We start from the raw sequence: 19,435 nt of genomic DNA, 5'->3' as shown, positions 1-19,435 counted from the left end.
TTTCATGCACTCAATAAAACAACAAGGAAATAAGTTCAAACTCTTGGCCCTCCTCTTTTTGTCACCACATAGTGCTGCTTGTCGTGGAAAACATGCAGAGGACAGAGGTACAAAAAGCACTCATAGTCCTTGCCAAATGCGCGCACACACACACACACACACACACACACACACACACACACACACACACACACACACACACACACACACACACACACACACACACACACACACACACACACGCACACACATGCTCTTTACCGCAGCCTGGCTAGAGGTCTCAGAGACAGGAGGAGTGTGATGATGGATGGGTTGTATCTACTTCCTCCAGACAGCCGGTCTGCAGAGCGGACACAGGGACAGGGAAGGCCATCGGTCAACACACACTTTAGCCCCTATTTTAACGTGTGTGTGTGCTCGCCTGGCTGTGTGTGTTAATGCACACCCTGTCTCTGCCTCTGACCATGGTTTCTCTGGCGGAGGACTCCGGGCCTCGTTCTCCCTTCCCATCTGCCCCGGCACCGCCTTTTTGTCCCTCGGCTTGCTGTACTGACAGGCAGAGTTGCCACGGTGATGGATGACTATGCGCTTGGTTTCAGTGTCAGAGTCCTGCACCTCTGCTACCTGTCGTGTGGGTCCCTGTCAAAGACTTCCTGTCGGGTCAGCTTTACTCTGTCCCTCTCTCTACCCCCCCCCCCCCCACCACCTTTTTTTTTTTTTTTTTTATCCTGCTCTTCATCTTCATACGGCAACTCTTCCATCTCTCCTTTATTTAGCTCACTACTGGGACCTATTTCAAAAGTTGGAGCAAAGTGTAAAATTTCCCAGAAATAGGTTGTCAACCTGATAACTTCTGAGGAGCCACAGAACAAAGAGACATTTTATGCCACTTCTGCACTCTTTTCACATCACAGTGACTTTTTCATTCAAAACAGTTCCCCACTTCTATATCAAGTTTATTAAGAATTTAGATACAAAGCATGTTAATGAAGTCAGTTTCCTTAATGAGCAGCACGATGTGAAGTCCCTGCTCTTTCTGCACATTAGCGCGTGAAAGCCTGTGAATGTCTACGTACGTCGGCCTAAGTGCAGTTGCATTTTTCGATGTGTGGTCGCCTGTTCATTATGCATCAAGCTTCCTTAAGAGTGACCCTGGTTTTACATCGCGCATTTTAAACACTGGCCCTTTGAAATGAGGTCCATAAGCAAAGCACTCGTGAGCTTTGTCTGTGAATGTAATTAGCCAATTAGTCTCTTCTTTATTAGAGACCAGCAGCAGCCATGCGTCTCTGCTACCAGGGACTAGTTAGTGCGTTCTAATGAGCCTTTAGCTTCCAACCAGAAACCCTGTCAAGCATTATTAATAAAGAGGCTATTTGTGCAGGCCTTCCAGTTTAAACACTGTTGATACCACAGAGCCATGCTTATTAAGATGTATCTGCAAGAATCACAAACATGGTTGTTTCATAAAACCAGATGTAAGGAAGGTGAAAACTAAAAGAGGATAAATTCTCTTCATATTGAATAATTCAAAATAGTTTTTTTTAAGTACATGATTGTAGGTTTGTTGCTGCATCTTTTTTGAGGAAACTCTGATTGCCAATGCAACAATTTCCACAATATAATGAGCAGGTACATGTTTAAAAAAAAATTTTTTACAATTACGATCATATTATACTCACATTTTCCCAAACCATTGTACTACACTATTAAACTGTCAGTAGAAACAAGGAAGAGCAAAGACACGTGGAATTACTTTACGTGGCGAGGAAGGGAATATATTTAGGATTCAATTCTCTGCACCGTGATATTGCACTGTAATCATAACCGACTTGATATGCTAATAACAAAAGCAATTTGTGACAGGTTAGTTTTAGAGTAATTGGTATAAGATTTCTCTAAGCCTTGAACTGATCAAAGAGACAGCGGATGAATACAGACATAGAAACTGTGTATAAAGGGGAGGATGGGGCCTTCCAAGTCGGGTCCTTCAGAGGCCAGGCAAGACTCCTTCTTTGCATTCAGGGAACACATAATAAACTAGTGTACAGATGTGCAGTGTTCTTCCTCTTCTTTGTTTTAATGGTGAATTGTGACCAGGCGGAGCAGTGAGTCCCCATGCTCTAGGTGTGCGTCATTGAAAAAGTCCCACCCTTGTGCGTATAGGATTGTGGGGGCTTTAAGTACCCAGAGGATACACCTGATTTTTCCCTGAAAATTCTCTGAACGGAGAACTCTATCCTCGGTTGAAATTGAAAGGATTTGATGATGTAGCATCCCAGAAATGCAGCTTATAGAACACATCCTTGAGATTGAGAAACATCCAGCGTCAACTGAATTCCTTCTTCTCTCCCATCGTAATTAGTGACTTAAATGTGAACTTGCTGTTTTGGGACATTTGCTGAAATGACTATTGCTAATCTCACAAGACCGTGAGAGGTCACAATGACAGTGTAGCGACATCCTTTTTGGTTAAAGCTATTGCTAAACGAGAGCTGTTTGGTTTGGTGGGTAAACCAACTAAACGTGAACTGCTAACTAAGAGCCGGATCAGTCAGTGGTGAAGAAACAGTTTCAGGCTGAGCTGCTTGTGGAGGTTCCTTACTAGGAGCCTTGCTGACCTCTCGTTTTAACTACATCTGTGTTTTCAAGCCCTTTGGATGTCGTAGCATACAGTATATGTATGGGGTTATAAGATGCATGCATAAACAACCTATGGGGTTGAGGTTTTTTTACGGGAGTATAGTCTCATATTTGACATGTATTGTACAAAAATCAATCAGCACTCGTTTGACAGAAGTTGTATTTTTGTTGCTTTAAAAATGCTTGACTTTGATGTGCATTCTCCATTGTTAATGGGAAGTTCATCTCTCACTCCAATAAGTAACTTTCACCGCCCGATGCCTGAAGTTGGTGTCTCACTAACACATTTATTCAAGATCATGATTCACCCTGCATCAGGCTTCCAGCGAACTATTAACTAAAGATTGGTCAGATTTGTCACAACCTTGCTCAAAAGATTGGTTGAAAAAGAGTTAATTATAACTTGTATAACCTCATGGTATGACTCAGATTCACGTGTAATGTTTTACACCATTTATATTTTGGTTCCTACTGTATCTTTTTAATATTTCTGGTTATATGAGGCCCTTGAGAGCAATGTGGCAAATCAATGAACAGGACTGCTTTATGGCAGTATTGGATTTTATGCCTTTTTTGGATCACTGTCATAAATGACCTTGCTCTCCCATGTATTTAGTTTTCTGGATTAGTCAAAGTCAGATATTCTTGCCTGGTTAATTTTAACAGTATGATGACATACAATATACTGCCATGGATATATGACAAACATTTACCTTACTCAGTATTATATCCATATCACTCAGTCTGCTACTGTTAATTGAAAGTGTTTCGTGGTGCTTTTTTTGTTTAAATTTCTGTTTTTCCAAATAATCCTGAAAAGTAATTGTTAAAATAAAAAAAATAAAAATGTGGAATGGTTGGATGGAGAGGTTTCAGTTTGGTCGAGCCTTGGGCCGTATATACCTTTTCTATTGGATGAGAAACCACTCAAGTCGTGCCTGCATCACAGCACGAGTACACCGCCTGTATGGAGATTCTGCATAACAGCTTATCTCAAACACACAACTGTGTAAACCACCTGGGACTCTGCATTCTGAAATATGATTGCTGCCTCTCGTTTTTTTTTTTCTCTCCCTCTCTCGCGCTCTCTCTCTCGCCCTCTCTCCCCGCAGCTTTGCTCCACAACACTGGGATGAGTGATGCTGTCTCTCCCTCATCTTTGACTGGTAGAATAAACATTGTTACCACAACAGCAACGCTGGGAGACAAACTACAAGCAACAACAGAGGTAGACAGACACACACCACAACTGTGACAGTATACGGCGGGAGAGACAAAGCTGTGACAGTGTTAGCAGAGATAGGTGTGTGAGCCCGGCAATGATAACAGAGTTAGGAGGCAAATATACAAGTGTGATAGTAGAAGAGATGAAAATGACAGTATAGGAGAAGGTCTGGGCAGGGAAACTTTGAAAGATGACAGTTGGTGGAGGCAGTGACAGTGTGACTGAAGGGTTGACTGTGAGTGTAATCACAACTAGGGTTTGTATTTTACTGTGCTACTATTCTCAGCACATTTTATTAGTGAAGGGAGAAGGAGTTGTGATCTGTTGAGGCACATACTGACAACATTCAAAGAACACAGAGCGGTATTGGCAGACCAAGTCACTCAGCAAAACCAACCCCCCCCCCCCCCCCCAAAAAAAAAAAAGAAGTCCCAACTTGCTCTTCACTTCCTTTAATTAACACAAGGAGAGATCAAGATAAAAAGGTAAAAGAGGAAATGGGTAAACTGAGGCAGGGGGGATGTTGTGTGGGAGCAAAAAAGCAAACAAAAGTGAAAGCTGGAGATGAAACACTGGAGGCAAAGCAAGGTGCGAGGAGAGGGAAATTTGCACGAGAACTGTAAAGCATGCCAGAAAACCGTGCACAGATAAAAAAAAAAAGTCTAAACAAAAATGCCACGATAGAAAGGGAAGCAGTGAGAGGCAGCACAAACAGAGAGTGATAAAGAATGATTGACAGGCCAAAAGGGAGACCACAGAAATGTACACAGCATCAGGATGATATTGTCATTCTGTGCAGCAGCCCAGCTCCAATGTGCTGATTATGAGAGCATCATTTGAGATTGACAACCTTGTTCCTATAGTACAGCATGCCAAACACATTCCCAGCCCCCATCTTTCTCTTTCTGTGTTCTCCCCCTGAGCTCGCACAATAGCCGTCTGATGAACACTGAATGATTGGAGAAGGAACGAAGTGAAACGTGAAAGAATAACAGGGGGGAAAAACACACAAACACACACACACACACACACACACACACACACACACACACACACACACACACACACACACACACACACACACACACACACACACACACACTTGGAGAGGCTGGTGATGGGGAGATTGCAAAAAAAAAAAGCAGAGAGAGAGCGAGTGTAGAGGAGGTGTGGAGAAGACGGGCTCAATGCAGCTGCAATTAAGGGAGCGATTTTGTGCCAGGGAATATGTTAATTCCTCCTTTGTGTGAGCAGTTGATTGGCCGTTGCACTGCGCACCAGGCAGTGAGGGAAGGGGAGGCAGTGGGCTTGGATGCCTCTGTCTGGCATGGCGTTTATCACAGGCCTCGTTTAGCTACACCATCGCAGTTAGCGGCGTTGGGAGGGGAAAAAGACACACTTTTGTCAACTGCCTCTTCCTGCACCGGCATGTAGTACATCCAAGGGACGAAGGGAAAGAGATTCTAGTTCAATTAGCGAGCTCCAGAGACAGAGACTGGAACAAAGATATTCATTAATAGACACGTATGACCTTTATGTATGAGCTGAGCCTCAAATCACTGAAGACTGGTTGTAATTTTGGACCTGAGGGATTCTGGGAATGTTGGAGGTGTTCAGTCTGCGAGAGGAAACTGAAACTTCTGTATCATTTCCACTGCAGTTAGTTTACCACGTCATGGACTACAACATGTAGCATTTTGCAGATGCAAATATAACTGATAAACTTTATTATTATTTTATCACAATTTTAAGACAAAATTAAAAATATGTAAGTATGTTTGGATTATGGTTGTTGCATCGTAATATCTATTGCTTCCTGTCTGGCTGCAGCTTATTGTTTTATTTAACAAATTAATCAATGTAATCACCAGATGTAAAATGAGCTCGAGTAGGTTTAGACGTTCTGTAATTCGTGGTCCATGGTGTTGCTGAGACATGGGTTGTCATTCAACATCTTGCTTCCAGAGTATCACGTGTAATTAGACACTCTCTTGAGAAAAGTGGAGGCAAAGCATGGGGAGGCAGCATCAGCCTGTCAGCTGAGTGTGGCTGTCGATTAGCCCTCCTTGTCTGATGTGCACACTTGTCCTCATCACATTGCACAGACAGCGCGCACGTGAACAGTAAAAGGATGGGAACGGTGAATTGCTAATACAGAGGTTGATCAATTAGTCCTGACTACTGTAGTTCTTCACTGTTTTTATTGTTTCCTCTCTCTACATAATAGATTTTTACCCCCCAAAAAAGGTGAAATGTGGTGAGATCAAACAGCTATAATTGCATTTTAAATGAAGAAAAGCATTTGCTCTAATCTATAATTAATCATCAATGCGGAGAAAATAAAGAAAAGCACAATATTGAGTTATAATCCCCAATCCAACATAATTGGTTAAAGCCTGATTCTGCCTGAATATGGGGTGGATCAGGTCTGTCAGAGTTATCAGATGCGCACTCCTTAAATGAATAAATAAAGAATTGTCTCTTGTTTCCCCAGCTCCTCTTTTTGTCCAGAAATTAAATAATGAGGTCTCAGTTCATTTCCCTTTTTACAATTACTCAAGGTCACCTCATTTATATCAATAACGGTAGTCAAAATGCTAGAAGACCTCTCAGTTTAGTTCAATATTATTCAAAAGCATCACAAATTACAGCCACAGAAATGATCATTACACTAAATCAACAATGCTTAAAAAACTCAAATGTAACATTTTAACCTTCATTAGAGCAAGTATGACACTGCATTGTTTCAACGACTGTAGGCATACCAAATAAACTCTCAACTGGCAGTATTATGTATAATGAGGAAAATTACTTTCAGATTAATTTTACTGGTAATACAAATAGATTTTTAGTTGAGGATAATCTGAATGCGGAACTATTAGTTGCAATGGAGTATTTGTATACTGTGGAACTGCTACTTGCTCGCATTTTCTTGAATTCAAAGTAGCCTACCTATAAAGTTATGGACAAAATTAATCATTGATTGTCGATCTGTGGATGGACCGTCTGCTTAATGCTTCGTTCTCAAATGGCTGTGCATAGCGGTGATAGATTTATGATATGGTAGCTTTATCTGGTGTAGTCTGCGCTGCACCTCATTTTTGTTTATCAATTGGAAGAATTCCAAACAGAATTTTGTGATGGCTGTGGTAGTTTTTGAGTGTTTATGTGGTAGCATCTAATCTCACAGGGAAACATGTTTTATCAGAGCCTGGTCGTAACGTGTTTTTCTTCTCCTCCTTTTGCTGTACAATGCAGGCTGGCAAACAGCTTTTAGGGTCATTACCGCCACCTTCTGACAGTAGTAAAGCATTACTATCTGGTGTTTAACTATTTTATTTTTTTAATGACTATTCAAAACATTTGAAAATCAAGACCGATCCCCAGTAGGTAATACAATCCACACCACCATGCAGGAAGTGCAGGAACTGTAAGTCAGAGATGATTCAGAATTATTATTAAAATTACTGTGTGAAATCACCGCGCTATGAAATCCTCTACATGTATATATATTTAAAATGCTCTGTCCATTTCCATGTCTCTCTCTTTGAGTGATGATGTCAGAGACAGTCGAGTGAAGCGACTGGCTCCATCACCATCTGGTCCCCAGAAGAAGGAGGCACAGCAGTGCTCTCACGATGCACACCCACTCACCAGCTCTCACACACACACACACACACACACACACACACACACACACACACACACACACACACACACACACACACACACACACACACACACACACACACACACACACACACACACACACACACATGCCCACTCCAAGGCCAAAGCCAAGATCCTGCAGTAGCACCTTCATGGACATGCACGCCAACACGCATGCTGGCACCAATAGGAGCATTCACAAGTAGGGACAGGCAGGCTTTTCCACCCACTCTTTCTCCAAGGTGCAGTCCATCTGCTCTCTCCATAGATTTACACAGCACTGTCCAATATGTCATTTGATGTAGCAGGTTGGTGTACATTATAGTCCCAGTAGGTACAGGTGTCAGAGGTACACGCAGACAGCACTAGAGCCTGATCAATCCATAATAATGGTTGATATAATCATCTAATTCTATATTATGAAATGTGTTTATATTGCAATGTTTATGTTTACACCACAAGCCAATATAGGAACATGAATAGTAAATACAGATATTCTCTGGAAACGGACAGGCACAGCTTGAGGTCATGAGATGCCCCGACGCATGTTAGAGAACATAAAAAGAACTATAAATAAAATATACAACTTCACTCTGAACAGGATCTGAGGCATGGACAGTAACATGGACAACTGTAAACCTAAAAAAGAAACAACAAACCAGTGAAGATCATGTTGAAAGTGGGCCGTCACATACAGACAGGAAAAATAAATTCCAACCGCATTTTGATTGTAACACCAAACCAAAGTGAAGCTGAATGCCAATTGAGAGCAGACTAGAGAGGAGATCAGCCTACGGTACAGAGCTCTGAGCACTCAGGTTGCTTTCTGCAGCTTAAAACATCACTGATGGCTGTTTCACCCTCTGACTCACTAAATTAACTCCAAATCCATTTACCAGCGTTGCAGCTTAAGCCCTCCAGTTTGGTCTTGGTCTTCAGCGGTTTCTTCTAATTGAGTTTCTAGTAATTACCACAAGGCTAATGCATTGTAAGTGCCTTCTAAATCAGGGGTAAAGATTTTGTTTCAGACTACAAGTGCAAACAGTGATCGTATGCATCGGGATGTAAGAGGAAAAAAAAAAACACAGATCCGTCGCAGACTTTTTGTGACAAGCAGCTCACATCCCAAAGAGAGGATGATCATCTCTCGCATGGCCTTGAACCCCCCTCCCCCCTCCCTCTGCCTCCCAGTTTTCCTGCTTCCCGTCTTAATCCTTGACTTTGATTCACAGTGCCAAGCAGAGGTAACCTGGCTGACACGCTGCACAGGGCCCTTTGATCTGTGCTGGCAAATTTGACAACAATGAGTGGGCTGACGCTGTTTGGATAAATACACTTGAAGCCAACAAATTAGCTAGTTACCTTGTGTTACCCGTCTCTTGATTCCACTAAGTAAATCTGAGGACTTTGTAAAAATTGTGATGTGAGTCTAGATACAGTTCGTCTGGCCTCTCATCATCTCTTTTTTTTTCTTTTATTGTGGTGGTCAAGAGAGAGTGAGAGGGAGCTCGCAAGGGGCACGAATACACGCCATTCCCTTACACTCGTGAAGTTGCCCGAGACCTTTCTTTTCTCTGAAGACTCCTTTAATTAGGCTTTAATTGCCTTATTAGCTCTCGCTATCGATGGAGGAGGGAAGGCGGTGACAGAAAAAGGTCAGGCAAGGAGGATAGCTGGAGAGGAGGACATTGAACAGGGCAAATAAACAAGGGTGGGTAAAAGGGGCAAGCAAAGGATTGGATACATAGAGAAGCATCCACCCACACATACAGACACTCCAATAAACAGACATGCATACAGAAAATATACACAAACACACACAAATGTATGAGGAGCAGGTTACTGCAGGTAAAAGTGAGGCAGGCTCCCGTGGGAAAGAGTTGTCAGGTGATGTAGAAGACAAAGATAAGACAGAGCTCAGATACATGACTGCTCTCTCAAGAACAGGCTCGGCGGTGCACCCAGGCAATTGACCCTTCACCCTGACCTCAGCGAGGCAGGGGAGATGGACGAGGGAGCGGAGAGATCCAAGAGGAAGACGAGGGACAACAGGAAATTGTGAATGAGAGGGAAGTGGGAGAGAGCAAAGTGTGCAGGTGGAGGGGGAGTTGCAAAAAGCAGGTCAAAGAAGAGGGTGACGATAAAGAAGGCCGCTGTAAATATTCTTCAGAGGACTCTCAGCACACACTGCGGGTCCCTCAAGTATCTCAACGCTGGAGCTGGAGTCACTCAGATGAAAAGAATGGAAATCGAATGGAATTAGCATATTACATAGATGATTAACACATCTATCTCAATGCCTGGCTTGTTTACATATGATTCATGATGTAAACAATTAAAATCTTTTGCATTAAGATGCACATTTACAACCATTTTGCAGTCTGTGTACTTGTGTACATCCTTGTCTGCTCCTTTTAATCTCACATACATGGGGCTTCACACCTTTCTTTTAAAATTCATAGACTGAACCTCAGGTGCTAGCTAATTTCATTTTCAATTTGTAAGTTGTTGACAGTGATCTCGCGAACATCATAGCTGGCATTTTGTTATTTTCCTTACCCTGTGGCTAGTAATATCCGTTTCAAATTTTATTCCACCGAGACAGAGAACAAAATCCAAAAAAAAAAAAAAAAAAACTTCAAAGATGTGAAACTTAGTGGAGTTGAAGCCCGGCACACAACACAACACAGAAATAAAACTAACATCTGTTATACAGGCCCAGCTGACATTTTTTATTACTGCTGAAGGCTTTACCAATCCATCTGTTGCTATATCCAACGCTACCTAGTCAGGTGATACTATAAAAGGATGCCAGTGGGAGTGAAGCTTTCACATAGGAGCATCTGCAGGCAATACAGCACTATAATATCTCCTCTTCATCTGCCACCCACTGTACACACTCGCATACAGAGCGCACTTCAAAGCAGTAACTGGAGAAAGATAGCTGTTGTTTGCCTTATTATTGATTTGTGTGTATCCTCACTGTATGTGCTCTCCCATGTGCGTGCCAATATGTGACTGCGCACCTTTGCACCTTAGCTGTCATCACCAGCGAGCGTGTTTGTACCTGCGTATGTTTGTTGCAGGTGAATCAATCCATCAGGGAAACGGAGGAGTGTTTCTTCCTCTCTTGCACGTCCTTCCCCAGCCTCATTAGAACCCATTCAGTCAATCAGGCATGAATCCCTAACACAATAACATGCAAAGTGCTTTGTCTGGGTGTAATTGGCCTTGCCTGGGCTGTTTTTCTCAAACGGTTAGCTTTCACTTGCCTCTCTCATACCACAGCCATGAGTCCTGTCCAAGAAATGCAGCTGGCTAAAGGGGGATGGAGAGATGAAATGAGGAAGAAATAAAAGGGATAAAAACGAGAAAGGACAGATTTTAAAGAACAAAATACAGGGGGAGTATGGATTTTTGGCCTGCTCTGTGGGATTTTAGAAATTTAAACTGTCTATAAAGTAATTCAAAAAAAGTGTCATAGGGTTCTGTTCTTGTTTACTTGTTCAGTTTCACTTCAGTCCAGTTTTCAGTCTGTGTCTGTGTGCATCAGTATTGTGTGTGGTCATGCAGAACTCCTGTCTGTCACAATCACACATGTTCCCCATTACCATGGCAAACCAGTTGACACCCCCACCCACCCGCACACACACACACACACACACACACACACACACACACACACACACACACACACACACACACACACACACACACACACACACACACACACACACACACACACACACACACACACACACCACACATGCACTCACACAGAAAGGCATGATGGGAGATGGATAACACATCGCTGCAGTAATGTGGCCCCGTCTGAATCCCCGTAGGAAAGACTGTTTGTTCGCTATGATGGGTGACACGGCTGACTGACACTCTCCTCCATACCAACCCAACAGCCAATCTACTGAAATTGTGCGGTGACATTGTTGATTAAGCAGACATTCAGTGTACGGTGTGTGCGCTGTTGCGCTATAATGGGTTCAGTGGTGCAGGGAAATGTAGTCTGTGTGTGTGTGTGTGTGTGTGTGTGTGTGTGTGTGTGTGTGTGTGTGTGTGTGTGTGTGTGTGTGTGTGTGTGTGTGTGTGTGTGTGTGTGTGTGTGTGTTTATGAATTTTTGTATACACTGTATGCATGTTACATGTTCAATGAAAGGACATGTGACTGTAAAACATCAAGGAGCTTTGCATGACTCAAGCTTGGCCACAGCACCGAAAACTGCTGAGATAATCATCAGTAGTAAAGTGCTGCCATCTAGTGATACAAAAAAGTGTTCCCCCCCCCCCCAAGTACAAAAACGCTAAACTGCTTAAAATAACATTTACCAGAAAACTGAATTTTAAGATACAACTTGCCATCAGTCTTAATTGTTGAGGCAGATTCGAAGTGTCACAGCTGGATCAGTGTTGTGTTTTTCCCCCTTAACTAAATCCAAATTCATTCATCCTGCCATGCTTCCTGTCTCTCCCTTCTCACTCCTCCTTGGATCTCTCAGCCTGTCCCTGATCAATAGCTTTGTTTGTTGCAGCAACACCTCCCAGTGTTTTCACTTGTCCCTCTCTGCAGGAAGTGAATTGGATGTCCTGTCCTGTGCAGTGGTTATGCTGTGAATCAAAAAAGCCAAATTAAATTGCCTAATTGGTTTCCTTGGGAAGGGTAAAACAGATTTAAATTGATTACCGGTAATGGCCTTTTGTGGAACCACATTGGCTTCTGCTGTTTGAGGAGGATTTAGCAAAACCAATTAATTTGACTCACCTCTTCTGCGCCCTCCTTCTGTCTCCCTTTGTCTCTGTCTGGGAGCTTTTTCATAGTTTGCTTTCCCCACTTTCTAATGCCCTCCTTCACTGTCCCAAAAAATAAAAAGAATGATGATGATTATGTCACTGGATAACAATCACTCAAGCCTAATTTGCTGAAAGCTGTCGCACTGAGAGTGCTGATAAAACGGCAGATATTTTTTACTATTGTATGTCTACAGTTACAAGACCCGCCTGACAAAAGATAATTTAAATCTCTCTTTCAATTACTTTGTCTTTGCCCATTTGCATCCACACTGCACCTCTCTCTCTCTGCTGCTGCTGCTTCAGCTTCAGCTGAGGGAGAAAAAAGTAAGATGTCAAGGTCACATTTTGTCACCCAAGCTGATTAAATCCCTAATATGTTCTCCCCCTTTCTGCATCCCTGCTTCTGTGTTCTCCTCCTCCCATCAAATATTATCACAGCCAGACCTAAAATGTAGAATGGGTGAATTACAAGCACTTAAGGTGATTTTAATAATTACATTGATGGGAAAAGCAGAACTCATTTTCTTTCTGTTGATGATTAGTGGGAAAGTCCACGTTTTTTTTTTAGCATGTTATCAAATGTCTAAAGCCAGATCAAGAACGCAGCAGTCAGACTCACGTGCTGAATTATTTTCCGCTTCATTGTGTGCAGTAAAATGTAATGCCGTTAGGCTGAAATAGCCCATGACAAATAAACAAAATAATGTCAAGCACTACACATTTATTTATAACCCACTTCATGGTTTGCAGAAGAGTGAAGCAACCTTCCTTCATCTAAGGTTCAATAATGATTTAAGAATAATGACTTAAGTACTGCTATTTAGTTGGATTACATGCAAAACCCTTAAGCATTACAAATTACTGTTGAAAGAAGGCCGGATTCCATTATAGGATTATTTTACAGTCATTCGGTGGGGCTAGTGCAGTTTTGTCTTTACCAGTGTGAGTAGATAGTATCTCAAAAAAAGGTAACAAGGATGTTATAAATGTCTGCAGCTGTACTTTATCTGAAGGGGAAAGCAGGTTAGTGGAAAAATAGTGTCTGCAAAACAGACTTCTGCTGTCATGTAATACTGTAGCTGTGTGGGGCACAACAAAGAGGCCAGAATGCAGATTTAGCACAAAGATGAGAAAAGAAACACAATAACAACAGATAACTACAAATGACAGCTGGCTAAAATACAAATAGGCTAACTAAATTACTAAACATGCAAAAGCAAGATTAACTATGGCTGAACATACAACTAACATAAGAGAAAAAGTAAAATCAAAGTAATCATAGATTCTCATCATTGCTTTTCATTTATTGCAAAACTCCACAGTGATTTAGAGAATGATTAGTACATTGCTGGGTTTGTTTTTTTAATCAAAAATGTAAAAAAAAAATCGGTCTTTGTTTCCTTCTTTGTGTGTTTGTTTCTTGCTTTCTTGCTTTCTTACTTTCTTACTTTGTTTCCTTCCTTCCCACACTGTCAAAATTGCCATTTTATATTAAAAGCGATTCTAAACGATCAGGTGTCTCATTGAGATAATGTAGCAGGAGAGGAGGATGATCTTGAAAGCAAAAGACAGTCTGTAAAATATAATGACAATAATAGAGGTCAAACAACAGACCGCTGAGATATTTCTCAAAAATCCATATTGGCTTCTCACCACATCAGACAAGAGATTGAACAGGAAAAATGTCCTTGTGTTACCACATGTTCACATTTGCCAGCCAGATCACCTTTCACTTTTACTTCTTCCTTTTTCTGTGTCCCTACCTGCAAATTAATCTGAGATAACCTTTCACAAACCACAGACTGCTAAAGAAAGTAAATCTGTATCTGGGAAGATAAAGCAAGAAATGTTACCTGAAGGGGGGGGGGGGGGGGGTTCAAAGATAGCAGAAAAGACCAAAGTGAAGATATTCCTTTTCCAAAATGAATTTTCCATTTCTGAAAATCCTTGCCCACAGCTTTTATCTTTGGCCTGAAGTTTGCAAGCCAGAGGCCACAGCGGCAGCTGGTATCAGAGGCTGCATCTGAGACCAAACATCACTTGTTTTTAGTGAATTATTTATGCCAGTCGAAACTAATATACTGGGATATGACATAAATCCCTGGGTATATGAGAAAATCTGTTCTCAGAAATCTGTTATCTGTAAAAGCTCAATTTGTCTTTGAGCAAAGTTCTCAGCCAACTTGATGTGTGTGAAGAACTATGAATAAAAAAAAGCTAACATTTAATGTTAAAAGCTCCTTTCATGTATTTTGCAAAGAGTACAATTTATTGTTCGAAACAGAAGCCTTGACTGAGGGCAAAAACCTTGGAAAATGTACATTGCAGGGAGCGGCAACTCCTTTATGTTAAAAAAAAAAAAAAAAAAAACTCTTTTGTATCATTTGTCACTTTGAAAATCTGTCTAAATGACTAATTTTGAGAGTGATTAAGTTGAGTGGTTTATTTTCTGTTGCCAACCTTTGACTTAGATTTGTTTTTGTTTCAATCGAAAGACCATTTGCATGCTTTTGTAGCTACACACTACAGCAATTGCAGACTTTCTCACCTGATGTGGGAACCCATTATCAGTCGCTCTATATGCAGGAGATTTGTTTTTAAACGATCATGCTGTTTGCTTATTCTGTGATTGTTTTAACAAAATTATACAAATTAAGAATTTATTAATGTATTTATTCATCTATATAACAAGTAGAAGTAACAGCTTGATTTGTTATTCTGTGATAAGTGTTTGACTGAGCACAGTCTCACTTTTGAGTCATGGAAACAAAACTTCAATATCTAACTTGAAGTAGCTGCTGTAAGCCTACAGCCACAACCTACATTGATTTATTCACTTTAATCATAATGTACCTTTAATGAACTTTTGCTATGAAAAGAAATAACCTGTATGACCGCAAACAATAAGCCATACAACACCAGCACAGCGAAACACATAGACGAGTCATTTTTATTTCTCAATGTGAAACATTTTATTTATTCAAATGTATGTACAATCTTCACAAAAAGTTAAAAGTGCAACAGGTTAAAGAGATAGTCTTGTAACCTTCAAGAAAAAAACTAAACAACTTGCATAACTCAGTTTTTAATAAAATAAAACAAATTAAAGTAAATTATATGTCACTGTTGTCTTCCTCACTGAGAAAAGTCCTGGACCTGCAAATACAATTATTTTTTTTAAAAACATTAGAAACAACTACACATGTAATTTCAGGTTCATTATGCTCAGAAGTTTAATTTGTTAAAATTATATCTTTGATAGCATTTGGTTGTTACCTAAAGCAGGAAAAAACTATGAAATTAAGTTTCTTGTTACCTGTTCAGACCAGCGGGTAGCTGGCAGCAGTAGAAATTCCACACTGGTTGTGTTTGTTCCTGGTCATCATGATGTACCCCTTGTCTCCCCATCCAAGACCCCAGCTACAGAAAAATATAAATTTTAACAATATTAAAATGATCAAAACAACCTTTAGCTGATAAAACTGAATCACAGTCACAGTGGTTTGCTCATAGTAGTTAAGAGTTGGTAGAAATTCAAAGTAAGTGGGTTTCACTTTATTTTGGTAACAACATTTAAGATGCCTTCATGTAACAATGTATCACACTCTATTCAGTGTTACACCAGCAGAAAAGCAGGGCGTGAATTAAAATATGAGGGAAACATATGTGCATTTACCTGTTCTTGATCAACCAGTAGTCGTGTCTGTTGTCAGTACCGTAACCCACAGCGAGAACACCGTGGTCCAACTCTGTGCTGCTGCAATCGGGCTCATTATACACTCCTGGAAACACATACATGTAGGTTAGACTAACACATTGATAGGTAAAAAAAAAAAATCAATGATTCCCATTTCTTTTTGTGGTAAGAAGTGTCCACCTGATTCATAGAGCTGGAAGGAAGAATGAGAGGCATCAATGGCGACAGACACGGGTCCAATGGTGGCCACAGCCTCCTTCAGGGCATCTTCATCACCATTTGTCACATCAACGAAGCCCGTGCATGTGGCACCAATGTTAGCAGGGTTGTAACGGCATGTTCCATCCTAATTGAGAGAAAATAAGTCAGGATTCCTTAAACTTTTTACCATCTTGAAACATTATGAAAGTGGGGATTAAGTGTACATTAGAGAACAGTACATTTTAGTAGCAGTATGTTGTTAAAGATGAACTTTAAGAGAAGTCTATAAAGCAGTTATTGTAGGCTTTGTGTTGTCTGTTTCAGGGTTTTGGGCAACTTTATATTTTGGCCACAAGATGGCAGAATTATAAATGAAGAGCCATGATTTTTTTTTTTTAACAGTTTAATGAGGTGTTTTGTATCTCCAATTCTGCTTTTTAGCATTATAATGATACATGCCCTACAGCTGTGCATTCAAAGATTATAACTTAATCATTTCGAAATTGTGTGTAATATTATTTAAAACACATTGTTTTCTATTTACCTCGGCCTCATAAGGGTAGGACTCCTCTGTGTCAATGCCTCCGTTGTCTTTGATGTACTTGAAGGCGTTGTCCATCAGGCCTCCATTGCAGCCCATGTTGCCATAGTCACCAGAGCAGTCAACGAGCTGCTGCTCACTCAGAGACACCAGCTTCCCTGTCTTCCTGAAGTGCTGACCCTCCAGCGATCCAGTCTGAAGTTCAGAAGTTCATTTTAATCCAGACAAACGTTATGCAAAGTTTCCTGCTTCACTAAAAGAGAGAAAACATCAAGTCATTCATGTACGTACTGTGCTGAAGGCCCAGCAGGAGCCACACTCCTTCTGATCCTTGATGTCAGTGACGTATCCCTTGTCCCTCCAGTCAACAGTGGTGGGCAGATCAGTAACTTTCGGCAGTTTGAGGAAGGCAGAGCCGCTGCGAGGCAGAGAGGCATTGAAGGAGCCTAGGCAGCCCTTAGAGATCAGGTGTTTGTACTCTTCGTTTTCCTGGTGAAGAGGGACAAAAGTTAGTGTCACTTCATAGGGTCTTCATCCAAAATGTTATTCACTGTGTCCTTACATGCTAATTGAAACTACATGATGACCGTTAGTTACACATGATGAAGGCTGAAAGCTGTTGTCTGTCTGTCTTTTTCTTTTTTCACATACCATGTCAGCAAAGTAGGTCATGCCAAGGCGGTAGGACTTGATGCCCTGATCAGCCATCATGTTGTGCACCAGCACCAGTCTGCGGTTGCTGAGCCAGATTTCTCTGCGTTGAGCCTCCTCTGATGGAGAGCTGTAGGACCTCCCTGCCAAACAGAAAAATTAATTATCAGAAAATCCAATTTCATCATAAAGATTTTCCTTTATTAGCTGACTGGCAAAATGTAAGCTGTAAACTTCTATTCATGTCTCCAAATTCAGGCCTCAAAGACAATATATTTCGGTCAAATGACCAGAATAAAAAAAGATTCTCTCGTCTTACCAAACTTAAGTTTCCAGGCGTGAAACTCCAGGTCTTCTAGAGAGATGCTGGCACAGCTGGCCACGGCCAGAAAAGCAGCAACAGCCAGTAGCACCTTCATATCGACTGAAGACAAGCAGAACAAAAGCAGAGAACTTTTGTAACTTGCAGGAAACCACACAGGTTGAGGCTGATCTTTCATTTCACTTGTGTTTGCCTCCTGTCATGATGTTAGATGTCACATACACACTAGCACTGTATCAGCTCTGTTTCCTGGAACCTTTGAATTTCTGTTTCATCTCTCCCTCCAACTCTTTCTCATATTTATGAGTTTCCATAGTGCATAACAGGAAGTGTGTGTGTATGTGTGTACGTCTGTGTGTCTTGTTATGTGTTGTAGCTACTTACCTGTCTCTTTGTCAGGGAGTCAGGTGAAGATTGAGGTCCAACCACTTGTATGTGATGTAGAGCTGTGTCACAGAAGCGCTTTTATATAGCAGACTGCGGTGTTCCAGTCAGGTGGCTGTCAGCAACTCATAAAGAGCGTGAGAGTCAATCATTGAAATATAAAAATGTGGATGTTGTCAAGATCATGATGCCATTCTTTTGGGAAACATATTCAGCCTCAGCAAAAAAAAAAAAAAAAAGGAACATCAGTGTCATAAATTACTGATTTGGAGCTGTGAATTTTCTATGAAGGCATGATGCATTACTCAGCAGTTTGTTGCTTTGGAGTTATGCAATCACATAAAGAAGAAATCTGAGTCTGTGTGTGTGTGTGTGTGTGTGTGTGTGTGTGTGTGTGTGTGTGTGTGTGTGTGTGTGTGTGTGTGTGTGTGTGTGTGTGTGTGTGTGTGTGTGTGTGTGTGTGTGTGTGTGTGTGTGTGTGTGTGTGTGTGTGTGTGTGTGTGTGTGAGTAATGCTTTCACATTAAAAAGCACTGTTGGGATTTTGTGTTCTCTCCAGTGCTCTGAGATGGGGATTCTTTTAAAAGAACAGAACCAAAACCGACATACAGAAACAACAATCCATGCATGTGCTCATGTTTTCCATCTTCCACCTGTTTGACAGTAGTAGTTGAAACCCAGCAGATTAAATTGCTCTGGAAAATCTGTGGGTAGCTACTGGAGGTGATTTTATTTCTCGAAAAGAAGGGCAACACTTTAGCAAACACCCACTCACTGAAAGTTTGTTTGAGTGATTAAGAAGCTCTGGTGTAAGATATATCCCTCTCTATATATATATAAAAAAAAAAAGCAGTCTAGGCCAACCTTGCACACATTTCTGCAAATATATTCAACAACTTTTTGCGTCAAAGTTCTTTCACATTTCTGTGGTCTTGTGCAGTGTACACTGCACACACACACACACACACACACACATTCCGATAAACTCCTCTCTACACTTGATCTGGTTTGATTTATGATTCACAACCATTTCAATTCGCAATTGTTTAAGACTTCCTCTCTGTTTCCACGCACGCATCCTGTTTTTCAGCTTACCTGGCAAGTTTGTTTTGTGTGCAAATCTTACCTCTCCACCATTGTCAGGAGCATGAGTTCAAACATTCTTTTTACATGTATCTATGGAAGACATCACTCTTTTTTCTGTGGTAGTCCACTGCAATTATGTCGTAACTGATATCTGACTTCCAGGCTGACGGCGTGTCTGTCACAAGGCTATCAGCGTGACAATGCTTCAGACCAT

At 41.2% G+C, this 19,435-nt stretch overlaps 1 protein-coding gene across 4 annotated transcripts; it reads right to left on the bottom strand.

The window, feature by feature from the left end:
* Window positions 1-15,293: 15,293 nt before the first annotated feature.
* On the bottom strand, window positions 15,294-19,435 carry ctsl.1 (cathepsin L.1). Of its 4 annotated transcripts, none has more exons than XM_069707093.1 (10): window positions 19,231-19,435; window positions 18,137-18,251; window positions 17,750-17,854; window positions 17,431-17,573; window positions 17,071-17,268; window positions 16,783-16,974; window positions 16,218-16,383; window positions 16,017-16,122; window positions 15,657-15,760; window positions 15,294-15,496 (listed from the first exon to the last, which is right to left on the bottom strand). In XM_069707093.1, exons 3-9 carry the CDS (start codon window positions 17,847-17,849, stop codon window positions 15,661-15,663), a joined length of 1,005 nt encoding a protein of 334 aa, XP_069563194.1. In that variant the 5' UTR covers window positions 17,850-17,854; window positions 18,137-18,251; window positions 19,231-19,435; the 3' UTR covers window positions 15,294-15,496; window positions 15,657-15,660. The 4 variants fall into 4 exon arrangements, with proteins under 4 accessions (XP_069563194.1, XP_069563193.1, XP_069563195.1 ...); XM_069707092.1 differs by having other exon boundaries at window positions 19,262-19,435; XM_069707094.1 differs by having other exon boundaries at window positions 18,137-18,198; window positions 19,262-19,435.

This window comes from Brachyistius frenatus, unplaced genomic scaffold (genome assembly GCF_029030835.1).
Source record: "Brachyistius frenatus isolate BFR_SWC_R1_liver_20210118 unplaced genomic scaffold, ASM2903083v1 Contig_67, whole genome shotgun sequence".
Classification (NCBI taxonomy): domain Eukaryota; kingdom Metazoa; phylum Chordata; class Actinopteri; family Embiotocidae; genus Brachyistius; species Brachyistius frenatus.
The sequence above is the reverse complement of the archived record's forward strand: the minus strand, read 5'-3'. Positions and strand labels throughout refer to the sequence as shown.

Excerpts from the sequence above, each read along its gene's own strand:
- ctsl.1 (XM_069707093.1), bottom strand. The coding sequence starts at position 17,849 with ATGAAGGTGCTACTGGCTGTTGCTGCTTTTCTGGCCGTGGCCAGCTGT. Across the intron at positions 17,574-17,749 it reads CGCCTGGAAACTTAAGTTTG|GGAGGTCCTACAGCTCTCCA; the intron begins GTAAGACGAGAG and ends TCTGTTTGGCAG. Across the intron at positions 16,975-17,070 it reads CCTGCTGGGCCTTCAGCACA|ACTGGATCGCTGGAGGGTCA; the intron begins GTACGTACATGA and ends TCTGAACTTCAG.